The sequence below is a fragment of the Myxocyprinus asiaticus genome, chromosome 7, assembly GCF_019703515.2.
Source record: "Myxocyprinus asiaticus isolate MX2 ecotype Aquarium Trade chromosome 7, UBuf_Myxa_2, whole genome shotgun sequence".
Classification (NCBI taxonomy): Eukaryota; Metazoa; Chordata; class Actinopteri; order Cypriniformes; family Catostomidae; genus Myxocyprinus; species Myxocyprinus asiaticus.
Window position 1 is genome coordinate 9,437,554 of NC_059350.1, and position 19,932 is coordinate 9,457,485.

The 19,932-nt window shown below is 37.9% G+C and overlaps 3 protein-coding genes and 1 long non-coding RNA gene across 6 annotated transcripts in view; 3 read left to right on the plus strand and 1 right to left on the minus strand.

Moving 5' to 3' along the window:
- LOC127444440 (importin subunit alpha-4-like) overlaps nt 1-5,405 on the plus strand; it is a 37,680-nt gene extending 32,275 nt beyond the window's left edge. For all 3 annotated transcript variants that reach the window (XM_051703819.1, XM_051703818.1, XM_051703820.1), the window contains 4 exons: nt 1,855-1,926; nt 2,018-2,180; nt 2,491-2,585; nt 2,773-5,405. In XM_051703819.1, coding sequence (XP_051559779.1) covers nt 1,855-1,926; nt 2,018-2,180; nt 2,491-2,585; nt 2,773-2,871 — 429 coding nt within the window. In that variant the 3' untranslated portion in view covers nt 2,872-5,405. The remainder of the gene's footprint in view (nt 1-1,854; nt 1,927-2,017; nt 2,181-2,490; nt 2,586-2,772) is intronic.
- A 1,481-nt stretch (nt 5,406-6,886) lies between these two features.
- Nucleotides 6,887-9,430, plus strand: LOC127444444 (emopamil-binding protein-like). The gene is made up of 4 exons (XM_051703824.1): nt 6,887-7,149; nt 7,240-7,309; nt 7,730-7,868; nt 8,653-9,430. Exons 1-4 carry the CDS (start codon nt 6,961-6,963, stop codon nt 8,879-8,881), a joined length of 627 nt encoding a protein of 208 aa, XP_051559784.1. The 5' UTR covers nt 6,887-6,960; the 3' UTR covers nt 8,882-9,430.
- A 3,345-nt stretch (nt 9,431-12,775) lies between these two features.
- Nucleotides 12,776-14,018, minus strand: LOC127444445 (ADP-ribosylation factor-like protein 11). Its single transcript, XM_051703826.1, has one exon. It carries the CDS (start codon nt 13,705-13,707, stop codon nt 13,180-13,182), a length of 528 nt encoding a protein of 175 aa, XP_051559786.1. The 5' UTR covers nt 13,708-14,018; the 3' UTR covers nt 12,776-13,179.
- A 109-nt stretch (nt 14,019-14,127) lies between these two features.
- Nucleotides 14,128-19,191, plus strand: LOC127444446 (uncharacterized). Its single transcript, XR_007897819.1, has 3 exons — nt 14,128-14,444; nt 15,214-15,529; nt 15,612-19,191. It is a non-coding gene; the product is annotated as an uncharacterized LOC127444446 (long non-coding RNA).
- The last annotated feature ends 741 nt before the right edge of the window (nt 19,192-19,932 follow it).

Sequence of the window (19,932 nt, forward strand, 5' to 3'; positions counted from 1 at the left end):
AAAAATGTAAAAATCTAGTATTATTAGTTTGTCACTATAACGGAGCCCCTCAGAGGACAGGGCAGAAAATATTTTTTCTGAAAAAAGTTTTGCGTTCCCTACCAATAAATTAACCATGGTTTTACTACAGTAACCATATTTTAACATGATATTCGTAGTGAAACCATAGTGATGATACAGGAAAACGAAAACTCTTATAATAAAAATCTTAATTTTGTGGTTATGGTTTTGCTATACAAATACTATAGTTTTAACTGGTTTTATTATAGTAATATTGTAGACTGTAGTATCCATAGTTCTTGGCGGAAATCATTTTTCTTTAGTAATATTGTAGAAACCATGACTGTTGTAGGCTAACCAATAGGGCTGGGTATTGATGCAGATTTCCCGATTGGATTCTGATTCACAAGCTTTCAATTCTGATTTCTATTTGATATCGATTCATATGGGTACATTTGTGTTACAATGTCCATTTTGCTTACATATAAAGGAAATCTCTCTCAGCTAGTGCTCTTAATTATAAAGGAACCTTCTAGGCAACCCTTTTAGGTACAATTCGAAAATATAAATTTTACAACTGAAATTGTATCATTAGTTTTTGTTTTGTTTTATCGAATTGGTCACATTTTAGCTTTTGAAAAATGTTCAAATTCAGTCTGTTCCATCAATTAATGTCTTGAAATTGCATATCTTATGTTGCGTATTTATTTTCGATAAATTTTGTTTACTTGCGTAATTTGTACTATTTACAAGCATTTAAATTGATTACGTTTACATGGACACCAGAAAGTGTGTTATTGTGAGAAAGCATCGTTTCGGTTTATAAGCGGCGTACTCTTTACTCCCGTGTACATGCAGCTAGGTCAGTAAGCAACACCCTTTTATGTGTTTACATGACCACATAAGCAGCTTTCTCTGGGAGAAACCTTGGTGTGTTAAACCGCTTTCTCTGGCATCATCCAGTAAACGCATATAATGAGAGAGGACATGCGTGGTTTCTTTAGGGCATCCATGTGTGAGTAGAATTAAATGTTGTTGTTTTTTATTTATCAACAACTCATTGTAAAAACAGAAAGGAAATTAAGAGAGACATTATTCAATAACATATGAATCCGTGGTTCCCAACTTTGGACACACAGAACGAGTTAAACCAAACTTTTTCTCTCAACTCGCAGATTTTACTTTGTGCTAGTAAGTGGCTTATCATAGACATTTTTCTTCACATAGCGTGAGATTGGGTTATACATGCGACTGATGTACTTGCATTATAGAGGGTTGCCACATATAGTAAAAGATCGATCTTGGGATTTAAGAATCAATATTCAGATCATTCAAACGAAGATCGCGATGCATCGGAAAATCAATATTTTTATACCCAGCCCTACTAACCATGTTTTGTTTTTTTGGCAGAAACCATGATTTTGCTATAGTGATATTGAAGTAACTACGTAAAGGAAGTAACCATGTTTTTTGGCTTGGAAAACAATGGTTTTAATATAGATTAGCCATGGTAATTATTGTGGTTACTCTGGGTATGTGGAGTAAAACCATAATAACCACAAAATAATTTTATTGCCATAGTTTTCATTTTCCTGTTTTATTACTATGGTTTTACTAGGAATATCAAGGTTAAAATATGGTTACTTTAGTAAAAACCATGGTCAATTTATTGCGAGGGCACGCAAAACTATTTCAGAAAAAAACAATTCTGTTGTGTGAGCATCTTCAGAAGTTATTCAGAGCAAATTTAAAAGGCTTTATCTAGACCCAGGGCTTGTCTTCTTTGGAAACTTGCGTACTAAAGTGCATCTGATCTGTGGTTAGTTGTCTAATATGCTTTATCTGTCCAAACAGGGTGATTTTGGAACACAGAAGGAGGCTGCGTGGGCCATCAGTAACTTGACAATAAGTGGAAGAAAGGATCAGGTGTGAACCGTTAAAGATGAAGACGAATCTCTGATTCTGGGTCACTTCCTTTTCCCTTCTTTTTCATTGGTTACTTTGCTGTGATTGGCAGGTGGAGTACCTGGTGCAACAAAACGTGATCCCGCCTTTCTGTAACCTGCTGTCAGTGAAAGACTCTCAGGTGGTCCAGGTGGTCCTTGATGGATTGAAAAACATCCTCATCATGGCTGGAGAAGAAGCCAGCACAATTGCTGAGATCATTGAAGAGTGTGGAGGTAATGTTACTGTAATACAAATGTATTAACTCACCTGAAATTTTCAGAAATAGCCATTTTTCACAGATTAGATTAAAAATGATATTAACTACTACATTTGGTCCTGAATAAAATGGTATATTCATCAAGTCTCTTGGGTTGTGTACTGATAAATAACCAGATGTTGCATGCCAAAGAATTAAATGTGTCTAGGATCACCACATTTACATACAATAGAACCCCTATTAAGAAAACAAAACATCAACTTCACTGATATTTTCGCATTAGTGAATATAGTAGCAGTACTAACTATCTTGCATCTGTCTTTCAGGATTGGAAAAAATTGAAAACCTACAGCAGCATGAAAATGAGGACATCTATAAACTTGCATTTGAAATCATTGATCAGTACTTTTCAGGAGATGATGTGAGTATATTTTGTCTGTACTATAGTTTTTGTAGTTTCAGGTGTTTGGTTCTTTGCACCGTGCTTTTAGTTGTTTTTCAGTAAGTTGCAGATTCTGTTCTGGAATTACTTATATGTATATGTGTATATCTGCCTAAATCTACCTTTCTTCTTTGCTTTCTCTCTTTTTCTCTCTTCAATCTTGTAGATTGATGAGGACCCCAGTCTGATTCCTGAGGCCACCCAAGGAGGCACATTTAACTTCGATCCAGCCTCCAACCTACAAACCAAGGAGTTCAAGTTCTAGACAACCGGAACTTTGAACTTAAGAATGGTGGGTTTCCCAGCTGCTCCTCAACCCTCCGCCACCTACTGACCCATCATCTATCAGCCACTCACTAACAAGATAAACCAACCAACCAATCACCATGCTCTGAAACTACACTCACACAGGAGAAAATGGCACTGAAGGATCTGAGTACCTGTCTCAAATGCCACTCAAGAAATGGATGGATCTCAATGACCTCAAGACATGGAAGAGAAAAAGAAAAAGAACATGACTTGTTCATTATACTTAAGTTGCCAAAACAACAGCAAAAAAAAAAAAAAAAAAAGGAAATATTTTACTCTTTCTTTCACTCACACTCATAGGAGAGCATGAACAGTAATAGGAACTTCTTTTGATGTACCAGCCATCATATCAGCCAAGGAAGAAGAAAGAGAGAATCTTGAAATTTAAAGGCAGGGAATTTTCTTTTGCTTTCCAGAAAATTTCCTTCACTCAAAACATTGTGCTTCTGGTGATGATCTTAGAGTTTTAGACAGACACCCAACTCAAGACATCCAGCTTCTACTGTGTTAAGCCATCGGACCCCCCTCCCCCATTCCTCTTAGATCTATGATCGAGCCTAAAATGGGTTATTCCATGGAATATTTTTTAAATGGGGGAGGGGGTGTCTCTAAATATGTGGTGTGCAAACAGAACTGAAACTATAACCACCAATTCTTGCTTTTTTCTCATTAAATCCTGAAATTATGTATATGTACAAAACACTGAAGAAAATGAAGAAAAAAAAATCACGTCAACAGATTACACAGAAAACTTTTACTGAAAGTTTGAACAAAGAAAATCTAATCTGAGACAGTCAAGCACCCTTATTTTCAAAGTTTTTCAGCAATTGTGTAGTGGACATTCATTGTGCCGATCTTTTTGGTTTGCAAAGGGAATATCGGACATTTCCAAGGAGGAACCTATGTGATATGGTCATCGTCAATTCGGCCAGGACTTTTAAAGGGCCGCCCCAACCTTTGGAAGTCCTTGGGGATAATCTTAACAGGTCTTTCTGCTCAAGAAGGGTGCTCTGGAAGCGCTCAATGCTCTGGGTTCATCTTTGCTACTTCCTGTCTGTAACCATAGTAATAAGTTCATTGAGATAACCCCAATTGTAACCAGTCGGAAGATATTTTCACTAAATCAGAACATTTCAGCACTCTGTAGTCAAAAAACCAAGAGAAACTTTGCAACAGTGATTGGATTGTGAATTCTTTTTTTTTCGTTTTGATCGGTGAAGCTTCCGCTTTGGCAGTTTTTTCAGTCTTACACACTTTTGGGTTTTCCTGTTTTATTGCTTATTGTTTTTGGAGAGCGATGTTCGCTTAATTTTGACTATACAAGCAATGGGAAAAGGAAATCCATGACGTTGCTGTTCCTTGTTTGTTTTGTTTGTTTTCATCTTAATTTGCTACAACTAAAAATAAATTTCTTGTGTAGGTATATAATGAGAAGCTACTACACTTAGATCCACTAGACATTGTTCGGATGCTACAGAACAATAACATTGTGATTATCGATTTACAGCCAATAGGGGTATTTTTTTTTCTTTGCTCTTTTTGTTTTAACCTTCGTTTTGTAATGGCAAACGATTGCCATCATTTGGAAAATGGGCTTTCTTACTGTTGTGACTGGACAATGTTTTTTTTTTTTTTTTAGTTCTTTTCCCCATGCATTCACTTGTAAAGGGTTGTATGGAGGAAAATGCATTTGGACTAAAGTAGTTGTGTTTGGGCCACAAACTGCTGAAAAAGATGGTAAGGAAGCTACAAGCAGCCCTGATGAATTCTGAATTAGCCATTTGTTGTTGAACAAAAAGAGAGGAAGAAAACAAGTTTAAAATTCATAAACTTACCTAGACGACTAGAAAAACGAGCCACTTTAAAGACTTTAAAGAAGCATTGCCTTGTATCAGAAATGGATACAAGCTTATTGCTTGTTGCAAGATTTTTACTTGCTGAAGAAATAAAAAGAATCTAAAAATCAGCGACAGATCGCATTTTGGCCTCTGATTGTTTGTATGTTTTTATAAATTTTAGAACTGAATTTCTCTTTAAGGTGGCTCATCAGTATTTTTTTCAACTCTTGTGCATATTAAAGATAAAGAATGAGTTGAAATTCATTGTGCCTTTTGTTTTTCATTTCAAAGCAACTAAAAAAAGGTTCAGAATACCTACCACGTTGCATTGGAGCTGCTTATAATATGGGGTCTTTTGGGTGTCATGTCTGCCTATCTCTGGACTTTACGATGAGACGTACTCTGGAGTAGATAATATAATTCTACTTAAATTCTCCTCTAGTCTGCTGGCTGACTTGTAATTGATCCCTTAACTTCCATTCTGCACCTTTCACATTCTTTTCATATGGATCACAATTGACCACAATTCTAAACCCACCTAATCTCCCCCCTTCGCACCTTTCTATGGTAACGCATCTTTCACCCATCACTCCCTCAGGACGTGCTTTATGTATCAATGAACCTAACCAAAATAAACTTGCTGTTAGCCATCCTTTTTTATTGCTCTCTTATGATTGAACCTCTGATACTTTTGTCTCTTTTTCTCTCTTTTACCTTTAGCCTTTTCTCCTACTACCCTTTCTCTCCTTTTAGCTCAGCTTTTTCTGAATTCCTCTTCTCTCTCTGATGTGTGCAATAGAGTTTTCTCATGCTGTGTTAAGTTTGTGTAGAGACAGATTGGTGTTAAATGACACTTAACGGCAGTAACCTGTATTTACACATTGTATAGTCCTATACCTGTACCATAAGGTGAGATCTTTATATACACCGAGCACTTTATTAGTGCCCGACGTGGTTTTCTGCTGTTGTAACCCATCCGCCTCAAGGTTTGACATGTTGTGCATTCTGAGATACTATTCTGCTCACTACAATTGTACAGAGCGGTTATCTGAGTTACCGTAGCCTTTCTATCAGCTCAAACCAGTCTGGCCATTCTCCGTTGACCTCTCCCATCAACATGGCATTTTTGTCCGCAGAACTGCCGCTCACTGGATGTTTTTTTTTTTTTTTTTTTTTTGGTTTTTGGCACCATTCTGAGTAAACTCTAGAGACTGTTGTGTGTGAAAATCCCAGGAGATCAGCAGTTACAGAAATACTCAAACCAGCCCATCTGGCACCAACAATCATGCAGTGGTCTAAATCAAAATTTTCCCTCATTCTGATGGTTGATGTGAACATTAACTGAAGCTCCTGACCTGTGTCTGCATGATGTTATCCATTGCACTGCTGCCACACGATTGGCTGACTAGATAATCGCATGAATAAATAGGTGTACAGGTGTTCCTAATAAAGTGCTCAGTGAGTGTTTATGATCATGGATATGGATAGTTATGATAGTTATGAGGATATAACTTTAGGTGATGGTCATATCCATTTTTATATTGATGTTATTCATAGTTATCCTGGTTTCATGCTCACCTTTAGATGGAAATGCAGACAACAACTGGTCATTTAAAATGATGTGCACAACCAGGCAAAAGTTTGGACTTCACTGAATTTGTCACATGATGTAAAAGGTTTATGGTTAAATGGTTGAAATATGTTTTGCAAGACTTTTCTGTATTTTTTATTTTTATGTTTGGCCATGTAGTGAAGGAAAAGCAACAACAGTGTCTTGCATACATGCAAACTAATTTATCATAGTTTTGAATGACTTCATTATTCTAACGTGGCGAGTAGGTGTGTCCAACAAAAGACTGGCAGTGTATTTACAGTTTAGGTGAATTTTTGTTTGTATTGTTTGTCATTCTTTTTAGCGAAATATTTGTTTATGGGTAACGTTCTGATAGTCACCGTTATAATGTCGTTCAACATACCACGATCTTTAAAAAGTTTAATTTGATGAAAATTAAACAGGGTAATCTAGTGGCGCCTAAACTTAATCTCTGCTGTATGACGTGTTAGAACTGCAAGTGGAGACAGTTCTGGCAAACCTATGGGTGCATAGTTCCACCGTTAGAACGATGGGCGGGGCCTGGAGATGTCATTTATTTAACTATTGAGATATAGAGTTATTGCATGAATGCTCTTGAGTCTCATTGCGCATAATGGCAGAAGACGGTGTGCTGCAAGAACCTGCACTTTTCACTAAAGTAACCGTTTATTCCCTTGTTGCCTGTGCTGCACAGTTTGCTGTTGGTTATGCTTTCGCGCTAAAATGGGGGAACAAGTGTTCGACTGTTGATCGGTGGGTCCTTGTTTGGTTATTTTACGACGCAATAGTTCATTTCACGCTGGTAAGTGCGAAAGTGCATCCGAAAATGCTGCCATTACGATTACTTGATATAACTGAGAAATCCCTGCTTTGCCTCCGTTTCATCGTATAGGAGGGACCCTTCGTCTACATGTCACTCGTTGGAAATGTTGCAACCTCTGACAATCTGTTTGCAGAGCTGTGTAAGTAAGCCGTGTTACTACATATTGCACATAGAGTAACATTTGTTCTGTGTGCCTTGCACTATACAGCTTTTCATTTGGTCAGGCGTAAGAAAAGTTTGACTGTGGTGTAGGGCGACATCTAGTGGTGATTCATGGTACTGCGCAATATACATCAACAGTGCAGTGCAGGCAAAACAACGATAAAGGAATAGCTCACCCAAAAAATTTAATTTAGAACAATTAAATTTGCTGCTACATTGCCATCCTCATATCATGCAAAGTGAGCGCGTAATCCCATTACCAACCTCATCTTTTAGCTGTTCTAAGCAGAACTTTCTCTATTTAATTTTTTTTTTCCATTTCCTTTTATTTTAACAGTTCTTTAGCTGCTTTTTCTTATATGATGTAAAGCATGTTATTATTTAAAATACTCTACAGGGAAGGAATATGGCAAGGCGGATGAACGCTGGTTGTACTCAGACCCAACTATAGTATCTCTAGAGCTTCTGACTGTGGTTTTGGATGGCTCACTGGCCCTGCTTCTTGTCTACGCCATCATTAAGGACAAACACTACAGGTGAAATTCTGGGAATGTATTGCTTGAGATTAAAAATGTTAGAGGCATGGCCAACCAAATGAAACCGAATGTTTCATCCACTTTAAAGGGATAGTTCACCCAAAAATGAAAATTCTCTCATTATTTACTCACCCTCATGCCATCCCAGATGTGTATGACTTTATTCTGCTGAACACAAAGATTTTTAGAAGAATATTTCAGCTCTGTAGGTCCATACAGTGCAAGTGAATAGTGGCCAGAACTTTGTGTGGATTTTTTTTTATTTATTTTTTATTTATTTTTTTGAGTTTCAAAGGCATGAAAAGTTGACGTAATCCAGACTCCAGTGGTTAAATCCATATCTTCAGAAGTAATGTGAGACAAAAATCATTAAGTCCCTTTTTACCATAAATTTTTCTCCCTGTAGGTGGTGATATGCCTGAAGAATGTGATTTGCCAAAACAAAAGAATGTGAAAGTGGAGATTTATAGTAAAAAAAAAAAAAAAAAGGACTTAAATATTGATCGGTTTCTCACCCACACCTATCATATCGCTTCAGAAGACATGGATTAAACCACTGGAGTCTTATGTATTACTTTTATGCTGCTTTTATTTGCTTTTTGGACCTTTTAAAATTCTGGCTTTATGAAAATCTTTGTGTTCAGCAAAGAAAAGAAAGTCATACAAATTTGTGATCGCATGAGGGTGAGTAAATCATGAGAGAATTTTCTTTTTTTGGGTGAACCATACCTTTAAGGCTGCCTCATGCACTTGCATGAACTATGTAAATTTCTCTCTGAACCAGGCACTTTATTCAGATCACACTATGTGTGTGCGAGTTGTACGGGGGCTGGATGACCTTCTGTCCAGACTGGCTAATCGGAAGTCCTAACCTCAACACGAACAACTGGCTGTACCTGTGGGTCTACCTGGTGTTCTTTAATGGGATCTGGGTGGTGGTACCTGGACTCCTCCTCTGGCAATCGTGGAAAGATTTAAGAAGAATGCATCGGTATCCAAAGAAGGATAGATAGAATCGGATGTAGTCAGATATAATTTTAGTAATTACAATTAGCCATTCAAAGTGAATTGACTTAGATGTAGAGAGAGAAAGAGAACTATTGTACTGCAGTTGATACATTATATGCATTTATTCCAGACATAGAGTAATAGAGGAAAAGCTGTAAGGTGTTCCTTTGCATAATTGCGGTGGTAGAGATAACTTGACACAATGGAAGATTACACCAAACCAGTGACTCATAGCAACATTTCTTTCCTTGTCCTATTTACATTCCTGTCATATAACACCAAACAATGAATCCCTTATGTCATATGTCTTATACACAGCTCTAGGAACAGTTTCCCTACTAATCCATACCAAACTATCTCATCCAGTATGATAGAAACCACAAGCTAATATAAATCGACATTTAAAAAGTTGTCAATTCATGCATCAAAACACCCTAGTGCTGCTCTTTAATTAATGCTACATGCTTGCCTTTTGTTGCAATTCCACTACAGTTCCATGTGTAAATAATTTACAAAAAATGAATGATTAAACAGCACCCCAGTGTTTGCCTCTTGCTGAATAAAGTTTTTATCACATAACTTAAATAATGGCATGATCTCTGGATACTGTACTATTTATATATAGTATGTACAGTATAATGGCACTTATTCTAATATATATATATATATATACATACATACATACAAACACACACAAAAAAAAAAAAAGAAAAAAGATTGGAGTGGGGTTTTTCTTCAAAAAACAAAACAATTCCCAGGCAGAAATTGCTAGTATATTTAACAGGACATATTTTCAAGTGAAGGCTACACACAATTCTTGTTGCTTTAATTAGAAATTCTCAAGTTAATTTTACTTTAATTTTAATTTACTCATGCCATCCCAGATTTGTGACTTTCTTCTGCTGAACACAAAGATTTTAGAAGAATATCTCCGCTCTGTAGGTCCATACAATGCAAGTGAATGGGGTCCAACATTTTGAAGGTCCAAAAAGCACATTAAAGGCAGCATAAAAGGAATCCATACAACTCCAGTGGTTAAATCCATGTTTTTAGAAGCAATATGATTGGTGTGGGTGAGAAACATCAATATTTAAGTCCTTTTAAACCATAAATTCTCCTCCTTGCCCAGTAGGTGGCAATATGCACAAAGAATGCGAATCATCAAAAACAAAAGAAGAATATGAAAGTAAAAGTGGAGATTTTTAGTAAAAAAGGACTTAAATATTTATCTGTTTCTCACCAACGCATATTGCTTTTCAAGAACTGGATTAAAACACTGGAGTCTTATGGATTACTTTTATGCTGTGTTTATGTGCTTTTTAAAGTTCTGGCCACCATTCACTTGCATTGTATGGAGCTACAGAGCTGTGTGTTCAGCAGAAGAAAGTCATACACATTTGGGATGGCATGAGGATGAGTAAATGAGAGAATTTTCATTTTTGAGTGAACTATCCCTTTTATGCATGCTATGTAGTTTATTAGACATCATCACCTTGCTTTAATGGTGATAGAAACAAGAACTTTTTTGATCATGAATAGGTCATTCCGAGTAAAAAAAGTTACCATGTGTAACATACAAAAATCAAAATCACCAATAAAAACAGTGTAAATGAACTTGCAACCAATGAATATGCTCATTAATTATTTAAGCCCAGTGCATGCTGGGAACACCAGCTTTGAAAAGTTAAGAACAATTTACTCAAATTAGCAAATAAATATGACAAGGTTTTCTACTTTAGGATTGAAACATGATGATGCATTGTAAAGATAAACAATAAAATCATTTGTTCAAGCTAGTGCATTCATTTTAACATGTTCAAATAGAGTACAAATGTAGAATTTACTTAATATTTTGAAGTTTACACTAAAACTAGCTAACTGAAAGTAGAAGGTACTTAATCTTTTCTGCTATATTTACTCCTCCACAAAATAATTTTTTCAGTGTATATAAAAGTATAATGTATAATATGTTTATATACACACATATATATATTTATATATATATATATACATACACCAATCAGTCCTAAAATTAAAACCACCTGCCGCCAAAATAGCTCCAACCTGCATCTCAGAATAGCATTCTGAGATGTTATTTCTTCTCACACAATTTGTATAGAGCGGTTATCTGAGTTACAGTAGACTTTGTCAGTTTGACCAGTCTGGCATAAACTCTAGAGACTGTTATGTGAAAATCCCAGGAGATCAGCAGTTACAGAAATATTCAAAGCAGTCCGTCTGACACCAACAATTATCCATGCGATTATCTAATCAGCCAATCGTGTGGCAGCAGTGCAGTGCATTCAATCAGGCAGATACAGGTCAGGAGCTTCAGTTAATGTTCACATCAACCATTAGAATGGGGAAAAAAATGTGATCTCAGTAATTTTGACTGTGGCATGATTGTTGGTGCCCGACGGGCTGATTTGAATATTTCTGTAACTGCTGATCTCCTGGGATTTTCAAGCACATTCTCTAGAGTTTACTCAGAATGGTGCCAAAAACAAATACATCCAGTGGGGGGCAGTTCTGTGGATGGAAATGCCTTGTTGATGAGAGAGGTCAACAGAGAATGGCCAGACTTGTTCGAACTGACAAAGTCTATGGTAACTCAGATAACCACTCTGTACAATTGTGATGAGAAGAATATCTCAGAATGCTATTCTGATATACTGGTTGGCGCTCTTTTGACGGCATGAGGGGGACCTACACAATATTAGGCAGGTGGTTTTAATGTTGTAGCTGATTGGTGTGTGTATATATATATATATATATATATCTATAGACTGGCGGCCAAAAGTTTGGAATAATTTACAGATGTAGCTGTTTCGGAAGGAAATTGGTACTTAATTTACCAAAGTGGCATTCAACTGATCAGAAAGTATAGTCAGGACATTACTGATGTAAAAAACAGCACTATTTGAAAAAGTCATTTTTGATCAAATCTAGAGAGGCCCCATTTCCAGCAGCCATCACTCCAACACCTTATCCTTGAGTAATCATGCTAAATTGCTAATTTGGTTCTAGAAAATCACTTGCCATTATATCAAACACAGCTGAAAGCTATTTGGTTTGTTAAATGAAGCTTATCATTGTCTTTGTGTTTGTTTTTGAATTGCAAAGATTTCATACAAAGGTGTACACTACAGTTTTCAAAGACAAAGGACAACTGGCTCAAACAAGGACAGAAAGAGATGTGGAAGGCCAGATGTACAACTAAACAAGAGGATAAGTACATCAGAGTCTCTAGTTTGAGAAATAGACGCCTCACATGTCCTCAGCTGACAGCTTCATTGAATTCTACCTGCTCAACACCAGTTTCATGGACAACAGTAAAGAGAAGACTCAGGGGTGCAGGCCTTATGGGAAGAATTGCAAAGAAAAAGCCACTTTTGAAACAGGAAAACAAAAAGAAAATGTTAGTGTGGGCAAAGAAACATAGTCACTGGACAACAGAAAATTGGAAAAGAGTGTTATGGATCTTAACCCCATTGAGCTTTTGTGGGATCAGCTAGACTGTAAGGTGTGTGAGAAGTGCCCGACAAGACAGCCACATCTATGGAAAGTGCTACAGGAAGCGTGAGGTGAAATTTCACTTGAGTATCTGGACAAACTGACAGCTAGAATGCCAAGGATCTGCAAAGCTGTCATTGCTGCATGTGGAGGATTTTTTGATGAGAACTCTTTGAAGTAGTTTAAGACGTTCTGAATTTTTTTTTCAAATTGTAATTTTTCATGTTATTAATGTCCTGACTATACATTGTGATCAGCTGAATCCACTTTGGTAAATAAAAGTACCAATTTCTTTCCATAAGAGCAAAATCTGTACATTATTCCAAACTTTTGGCCACCAGTGCATCTATATGTAAACAACATTAATGTTATAATGCAACAAAAACTATGATCATAAATATAGGCTTTATTTTCAAACAAAATATGATTTATAATTGGCGTAAAATATGACCCACACATGTTCTTGACAGGTTTCATGAGGTTCAATCACACGATGCTGTAGAACATGAAGGCATATAAATATTACATAATGTACAGCATATACAAAACTGTGCACAATTACAGTAGTTGTATCATGGCTCTTTGGCTTTCCATTTCAGTGAGATCAGTGCACCCTCTTCCCATCTTTCTAATCTTTTTAGTTTACATATGGCAACATGATCAAATATTTGTTTGATTGTGGTTGCAATCAAATAAAAGTAAGCAGTCCACATACTATATGTTTGAACTGGATTTCTTCGTATTCCCTGTCAGATAATGTTCTGTAAATGCCTCTGGCTTCGGTTCCTCATTACTTTTTTAATAGTTTAGCTATAGAGATGAAAGCTTGTTGGAGACCCAGTCCCTTAATGGCGCTGCAGGCTTGGATCTCCCACACCCGATCTGTGTATTTGTCCAACTCCAACAATGTAGACACCTCTCTGATAGTCATAGAGTTTGGCATGTCCTTTTTGTTGGCCAGCACCATCAGAGGAACTCCTTTTAAGTTCTCATCACTCAAAATCTTCTTCAAGGCTTTCTGGGCTTCTCCCATCCTGGCACGGTCACTGCTATCCACCACAAACACCAGTACCTTGCATCCTTCTAGGTAGTATCTCCAGTTGGGTCTCATTGTCCCCTGACCCCCAACATCCCACACGGTCAGTGAGGTTTTCTTGTCCAGCTCTACAGTTGCAACGTTGAAGCCAACAGTTGGTGATGTCTCCATCACGACACCTCGCTGTTGTCTGAACAATAAAGTGGATTTTCCAGCTGAATCCAGGCCCATGAGGAGAACCTGAGGAGGCTTACTAAACTTTTTAGACTGAAAGACTCCCATCCTGGTTTGATAAATCCCGTTGTCTGTTTTGAAGTTCTCGACACTTGTCTGTATTTCGTCAGGTTTGAAATGGCATCTGGCAAAAAATCCTTGATTACATTCTTCTACTTCTGTTTTCGTGGGAAATTGAATGCAACACAGAAGTGACACAATGCGACACACTGTAATCCCTGCGAGTTGCTTGGTACAACGGAAAATATACTATCTTAAGACTGACCATGTGATACAGCTTGACGAGTTAGTCCACATTGTTAAACAGGTGTGTCAACTTTACATACGTGACGCCCTGCCCTGATGCTGATTTCAAGTATATATTGCTGCAGCACAGAGATTTCCAAACGGGGGCGGGAACTTAAAAAGTGGGCGGAATAACTTCAGAATGGGCGGAGTTATTCCAGTAGGGGTTTGGGCCAACTCCAAATGGGGGCGACACTTCCACACACGGTAAGGGTTAGGATAGGGGCTCTGTCTGTCTTTGCTGGTGGTTTAAAGCTCCCGCCCATTTTTAGAGCTCGTCCTGCTGTTATATCCTTCTCGTTGCTTTGAAGATCCTTGAAATTGAACTGTCATTTGTTCCGGTGTTACGAGATTTTCGGATTCCGAGAAATGTGGTTGCAATGGGCGGGACTTACATGAATATTCATACGTTTCTTCAACGTGCGCGTGCAACTGAAAATGTCAGTCCACGCTCCTCAAATTTCAACATGAACACCTCTAAAATAGATGATTTTGAAACGGTAAGTTTCAGCGTCTAAGTTAAGTCTATAATTATTCTAACATTTTCAACAGTTTTATAGTTTGTAATATGTGGTTTTGATTAACCTGTACGTTTTGAACAGCTTTTCCTGAATGATTGCATACATGTTAGTGAGATTATGCATAAACAACTAAACTATAGCTGTTTCTGTTCCTCATTGTGCTATTTTGTTATATCTTGTTAGGTAATTATTGCTATATTTCGTAATTTGTGTAATTTAAAAAAAAAAGAATGTATTAACAGCAAAAGTGTAATGGTCACCACATGTAAATATGCACTACAACAATTCCTGTTAGAAGAAAAAAGTTAAGTAAAATACACTCTTTCAATATACATCAGAATAACAATATTTTTGAGAAATTTCAGTCTGGTTTTTAGAGAAAATCACATTACAGAAACTGCCCTTCTTAGGGTGACCAATGATTTATTAATGGTGAAGGATGCTGGAGAGTGCTCCATTTTAGTATTGCTTGACTTAACGGCAGAATTTGAAACAGTTGATCGTTCAGTTTTAATTGACACATTGAAGAGATGGGTGGGAATATCTGAGGTGGCTTTAGACTGGTTTGTTGCCTACTTGACAAATAGGAAATTTGAGATGTCCTCCTCTTCAAAAATGAATTGTGGTGTTCCGCAAGTATCCCTGTTAGGGCCAGTATTTTTTTCACTATATATGTTACAACTTGGTTCTGAAAATACAAAATTAATTGTAATTACTATGTGTAATTTGTCCTGGTCGTCCCACTCAGAGCGGGATTCGAAGCGGAGTCTCCAGCATTGTAGGCGGGCGCATTAACAAGGAGGCTAAATGCTACAGCCCCTAGCGTCAGTCGCAAGTGCACCTCTTGAGGCCAGGGGAGTGAGGTTTACACACTGCACAGCTACCTACCAGCTGGCTACCGTTACACTCACCCTCCTAAACCTCACTCCCATCTGGTTCACGGCACCACTGTAACCAGTAATACTTGAGCGGGATTCGAACCGGCATGGGAGGTGGCTGCACTGACGAGGAGGCTAAAGGTTACAGCCCCTAGCATAAGTCGCTAGTGCACCTCTTGAAGCCAGGTGAGTGAGGTTTACACACTACACAGCTACCTACCAGCTGGCCACCTTTACACTCACCCCCCTAAACCTCACTCCCATCCAGGTCACGGCACCACTGTAACCAGCACTACTCGACCCAGGAAGAGCGGGATTTGAACCAGCATGGGAGGCGGACGTGTTAATGAGGAGGTTTAAAGGCTACAGCCCCTAGCGTCAGTCACTAGTGTGCCTCTTGAGGCAAGGGGAGTGAGTTTTACACACTGCACAGCTACCTACCAGCTGGCTACCGTTAAATATGCAGATGACCTGCAATTGTATTTGTCGTTGAATCCCAATGATCTGAATAATTTAAATGTTCTTCAAGTATGTATAGTAGATATAAAAAATGGATGCCATGTAATTTCCTTCAGTTAAATACTGATAAAGCAGAGGTTGTTATAATCGGCCATGATTCTAAAAAAAAAACTCAGATTGAGTCAGCACTGAATCAGGTGGTCCCAAATATTCAGCAGGTGGTGACATGAACTAGGGCTTTTAATCATGTTACTGCAGTTTTAGCTTCTTTGCATTGGTTACCAATTCATTTTAGGGTTGATTATTAATTACATATAAAGCAGTACATGGGTTGGCGCCTGAATATTTAGCAGAACTTTTAAGACCTTATGAAACAGTTAGGCCTCTTAGATCTTCTTGTCATGAGCTGTTGGCTGTTCCCAGATCCAGATGCAAAACAAAAGTTGATAGTGTTTGTAGTGAAGGTCCCACGATTATGGAACAGCCTTCCCTGGTACATTAGATCTGCTGAATCTGTGTCTGTTTTTAAGTGTCATTTAAAAATTCATTTGTATAGACTTGCTGTTATTACTATGTCAATGTGCTGTTGCTTTTTTTATTTTTATTTGTTTTTATTATTATTACCTTTCCCAATCCCCAACCCCACCCTGATCCTCAACAACATCCCTGTGGTCACACATGATTATAGACACACACACACAAATCTGTATACAGTTGTGCTAAAAGTTTGCATACCCTGGCAGAAACTGTGAAATTTTGGCATTGATTTTGAAAATATGACTGATCATGCAAAAAATGAAGCCATTTATTATCACATAGTTGTTTGGCTCCTTTTTAAATCTTAATGATAACAGAAATCACCCAAATGGCCCTGATCAAAAGTTTACATACCCTTGAATGTTTGACCTTGTTACAGACACTCAAGGTGACACACACAGGTTTAAATGACAATTAAAGGTTAATTTCCCACACCTGTGACTTTTTAAATTGCAATTAGTGTCTGTTTATAAATAGTCAATGAGTTTGTTAGCTCTCACGTGGATGCACTGAGCAGGCTAGATACTGAGCCATGGGGAGCAGAATAGTATGGTAAAAAAGACCTAAGTAACAAAGTAATGGAACTTTAAAGATGGAAAAGTATATAAAAAGATATCCAAAGCCTTGAAAATGCCAGTCAGTACTGTCCAATCACTTATTAAGAAGTGGAAAATTCGGGGCTCTCTTGATACCAAGCCAAGGTCAGGTAGACCAAAAAAGATTTCAGCCACAACTGCCTGAAGAATTGTTCGGGATACAAAGAAAAACCCTCAGGTAACCTCAAGAGAAATACAGGCTGCTCTGGAAAAAGACGGTGTGGTTGTTTCGAGGAGCACAATACGACGATACTTGAACAAAAATGAGCTGCATGGTCGAGTTGCCAGAAAGAAGCCTTTACTGAGCCAATGTCACAAATGACAACAACTTGACATGCCTCACAGCTTCTGGCACACTGTAATTTGGAGTGACGAGACCAAAATAGAGCTTTATGGTCACAACCATAAGCGCTATGTTTGGAGAGGGGTTAACAAGGCCTATTGTGAAAAGAATACCATCCCCACTGTGAAGCATTGTGGTGGCTCACTGATGTTTTGGGGGTGTGTGAGCTCTAAAGGCACGGGGAATCTTGTGAAAATTGATGGCAAAATGAATGTAATATGTTATCAGAAAATACTGGCAGACAATTTGCATTCTTCTGCACGAAAGCTGCGCATGGGACGCTCTTGGACTTTCCAGCATGACAATGACCCTAAACACAAGGCCAAGTTGACCCTCCAGTGGTTACAGCAGAAAAAGGTGAAGGTTCTGGAGTGGCCATCACAGTCTCCTGACCTTAATATCATCGAGCCACTCTGGGGAGATCTGAAACGTGCGGCTCATGCAAGACGACCAAAGACTTTGCATGACCTGGAGGCATTTTGCCAAGACGAATGGGCAGCTATACCACCTGCAAGAATTTGGGGCCTCATAGACAACTATTACAAAAGACTGCATGCTGTCATTGATGCTAAAGGGGGCAATACACAGTATTAAGAACTAAGGGTATGCAGACTATTGAACAGGGGTCATTTCATTTTTTTCTTTGTTGCTATGTTTTGTTTTATGATTGTGCCATTCTGTTATAACCTACAGTTGAATATGAATCCCATAAGAAATACAATAAATGTGTTTTGCCTGCTCACTCATATTTTCTTTAAAAATGGTACATACTGTATATTACCAATTCTCCAAGGGTATGCAAACTTTTGAGCTCAACTGTATATAATAAACACACACATTAATAACTATACCTCTCTCTCCACTGCCCCTCCCCGAGAGCCCTCCAAAAACTCCAGATATTTGCCCCATTTCCCCACAAACAAGTCCAAATTCCCCAGTCTTCTAGATGACTCTTCTTCGAGCACCACTCTTGAAATTGGGGCGCTCCAGCTGACTTCCATCCCCTTAAAACTATTTGTCTGGTGATCATGATGGTGGTTAGGACCCAATTTTTTATGTGTTTATTCTCTATTTTGATGACCGCCCCATCGCCTAAAATACAGAGTCTGGGGCAAAATGAAATTTGAGTGCCCAATAAATAACACATAAAACTCTGAACCTTCAACCAAAATTCTTGGAGCTTAGCACATCACCAAAAAACATGGGTTGTGTCTCCATCTTCTGACTGGCATTGCCAGCAGGTGGGTGTGTCTTTAAGACCAAGCATATACAATCTAGAGGGGGTCCAATAAAATCGATGTAAAATCTTCAATTGCATAATGCGTACCCTTGCATCTCTAGATGCAGACTTGATGTTTTTTAGAACCCTAGCCCACACTCCCTCCTCCAATACCAAGTTTAAATCTTTCTCCCGTAATCTTTTGATAGAAGTTAAAGCTTTGTCCCCCAGACTTTGAATTAGCAGGTGTGTGTTGCTTTTATTACTCTGTGAATATGTTGGGTTTTACTGTGTGTTTTTTTATTTTATGTTTTGTGAAGCACGCTAAAAGGTGCTATATAAATAAAATGACTATAACTACATCCTCTGAAAACAAGTCTTAACACCTTATGGCAATTTTACTTTGTAAATGTAGGCCTACCTTAATATGAGAATACATTTGGAATTTAAGTTGGCCTTACAACATTCAAATGTGTTTTAACACAACATGATCTTTTGTCACAGAAAGTGATAATGCACTATCCTATGTCTTTCAAGTTATGAGGTTAGTTTAAGTTTTTGACAAATGGATGACATGCTTTGTTTTTCATGTATGTATGCTTAGAAAAAAATGCTTTCACAAAGTCCTTTGGAAATAAGTTCCAGGGGGCAAATATCAGCCGTTAATAAAAAGTGAATTTCCGACACATTCTCATGTGATGTCTATTTCAATGTCTTTTTCGGATTGAATATGGTAGCAGCTGTGGCTGGTACAACTGACAATGTGTGACTCAAGCAAATATGTAGGCAGTTTTCATATGTCTAGGGTGCCATGGCCCTGTTTTATTATATTTTTATCTGGAATACTCACCTAATCTTGTGTTTTATTTCACATATTGCTTTGGAGCTTTCCTTGTCTTTCCAATATGAGCTTCCTCTATTTTTATGGTAACATTTTATTTCACGACACTTATATTTTATAAAACATACTGGTATGGTATGTATTATGGGTGATTTGATCATACTTGCAAAATGACAATCTTAATGAGATATTCAAATGTTCAGCAGTCAGAACAGGGTTAACACATGGATCAAGTTTTAAGATGTTTTCACACCATATATCTCTTTGAAGACCATAGACAATGATATGAGATGGAAGTGGGATATCAGTGATTTTCACATAGGTCCACTGTGCAACTGTAACAGTTAAAAGGACGGGCAAAGAGGAGGCAGGAACTGGCTGAACAGTCAACATAAAGTTTAATGGTGAAACTCAACTTAAAACAACAAAAACCATAAGACAAACACACACAACGCGGCCACGTGCGTCTCCCTCTCGGCGTCTTCGGCTGCCCTTTATCTGGCTCTCCTGCTGATTCGCCCTGCACCCTCACGACCTGGCCACGCCCTCCTCCTCGTCACAGCAACATGCGATGAAAGAACTGACATCAGGGTC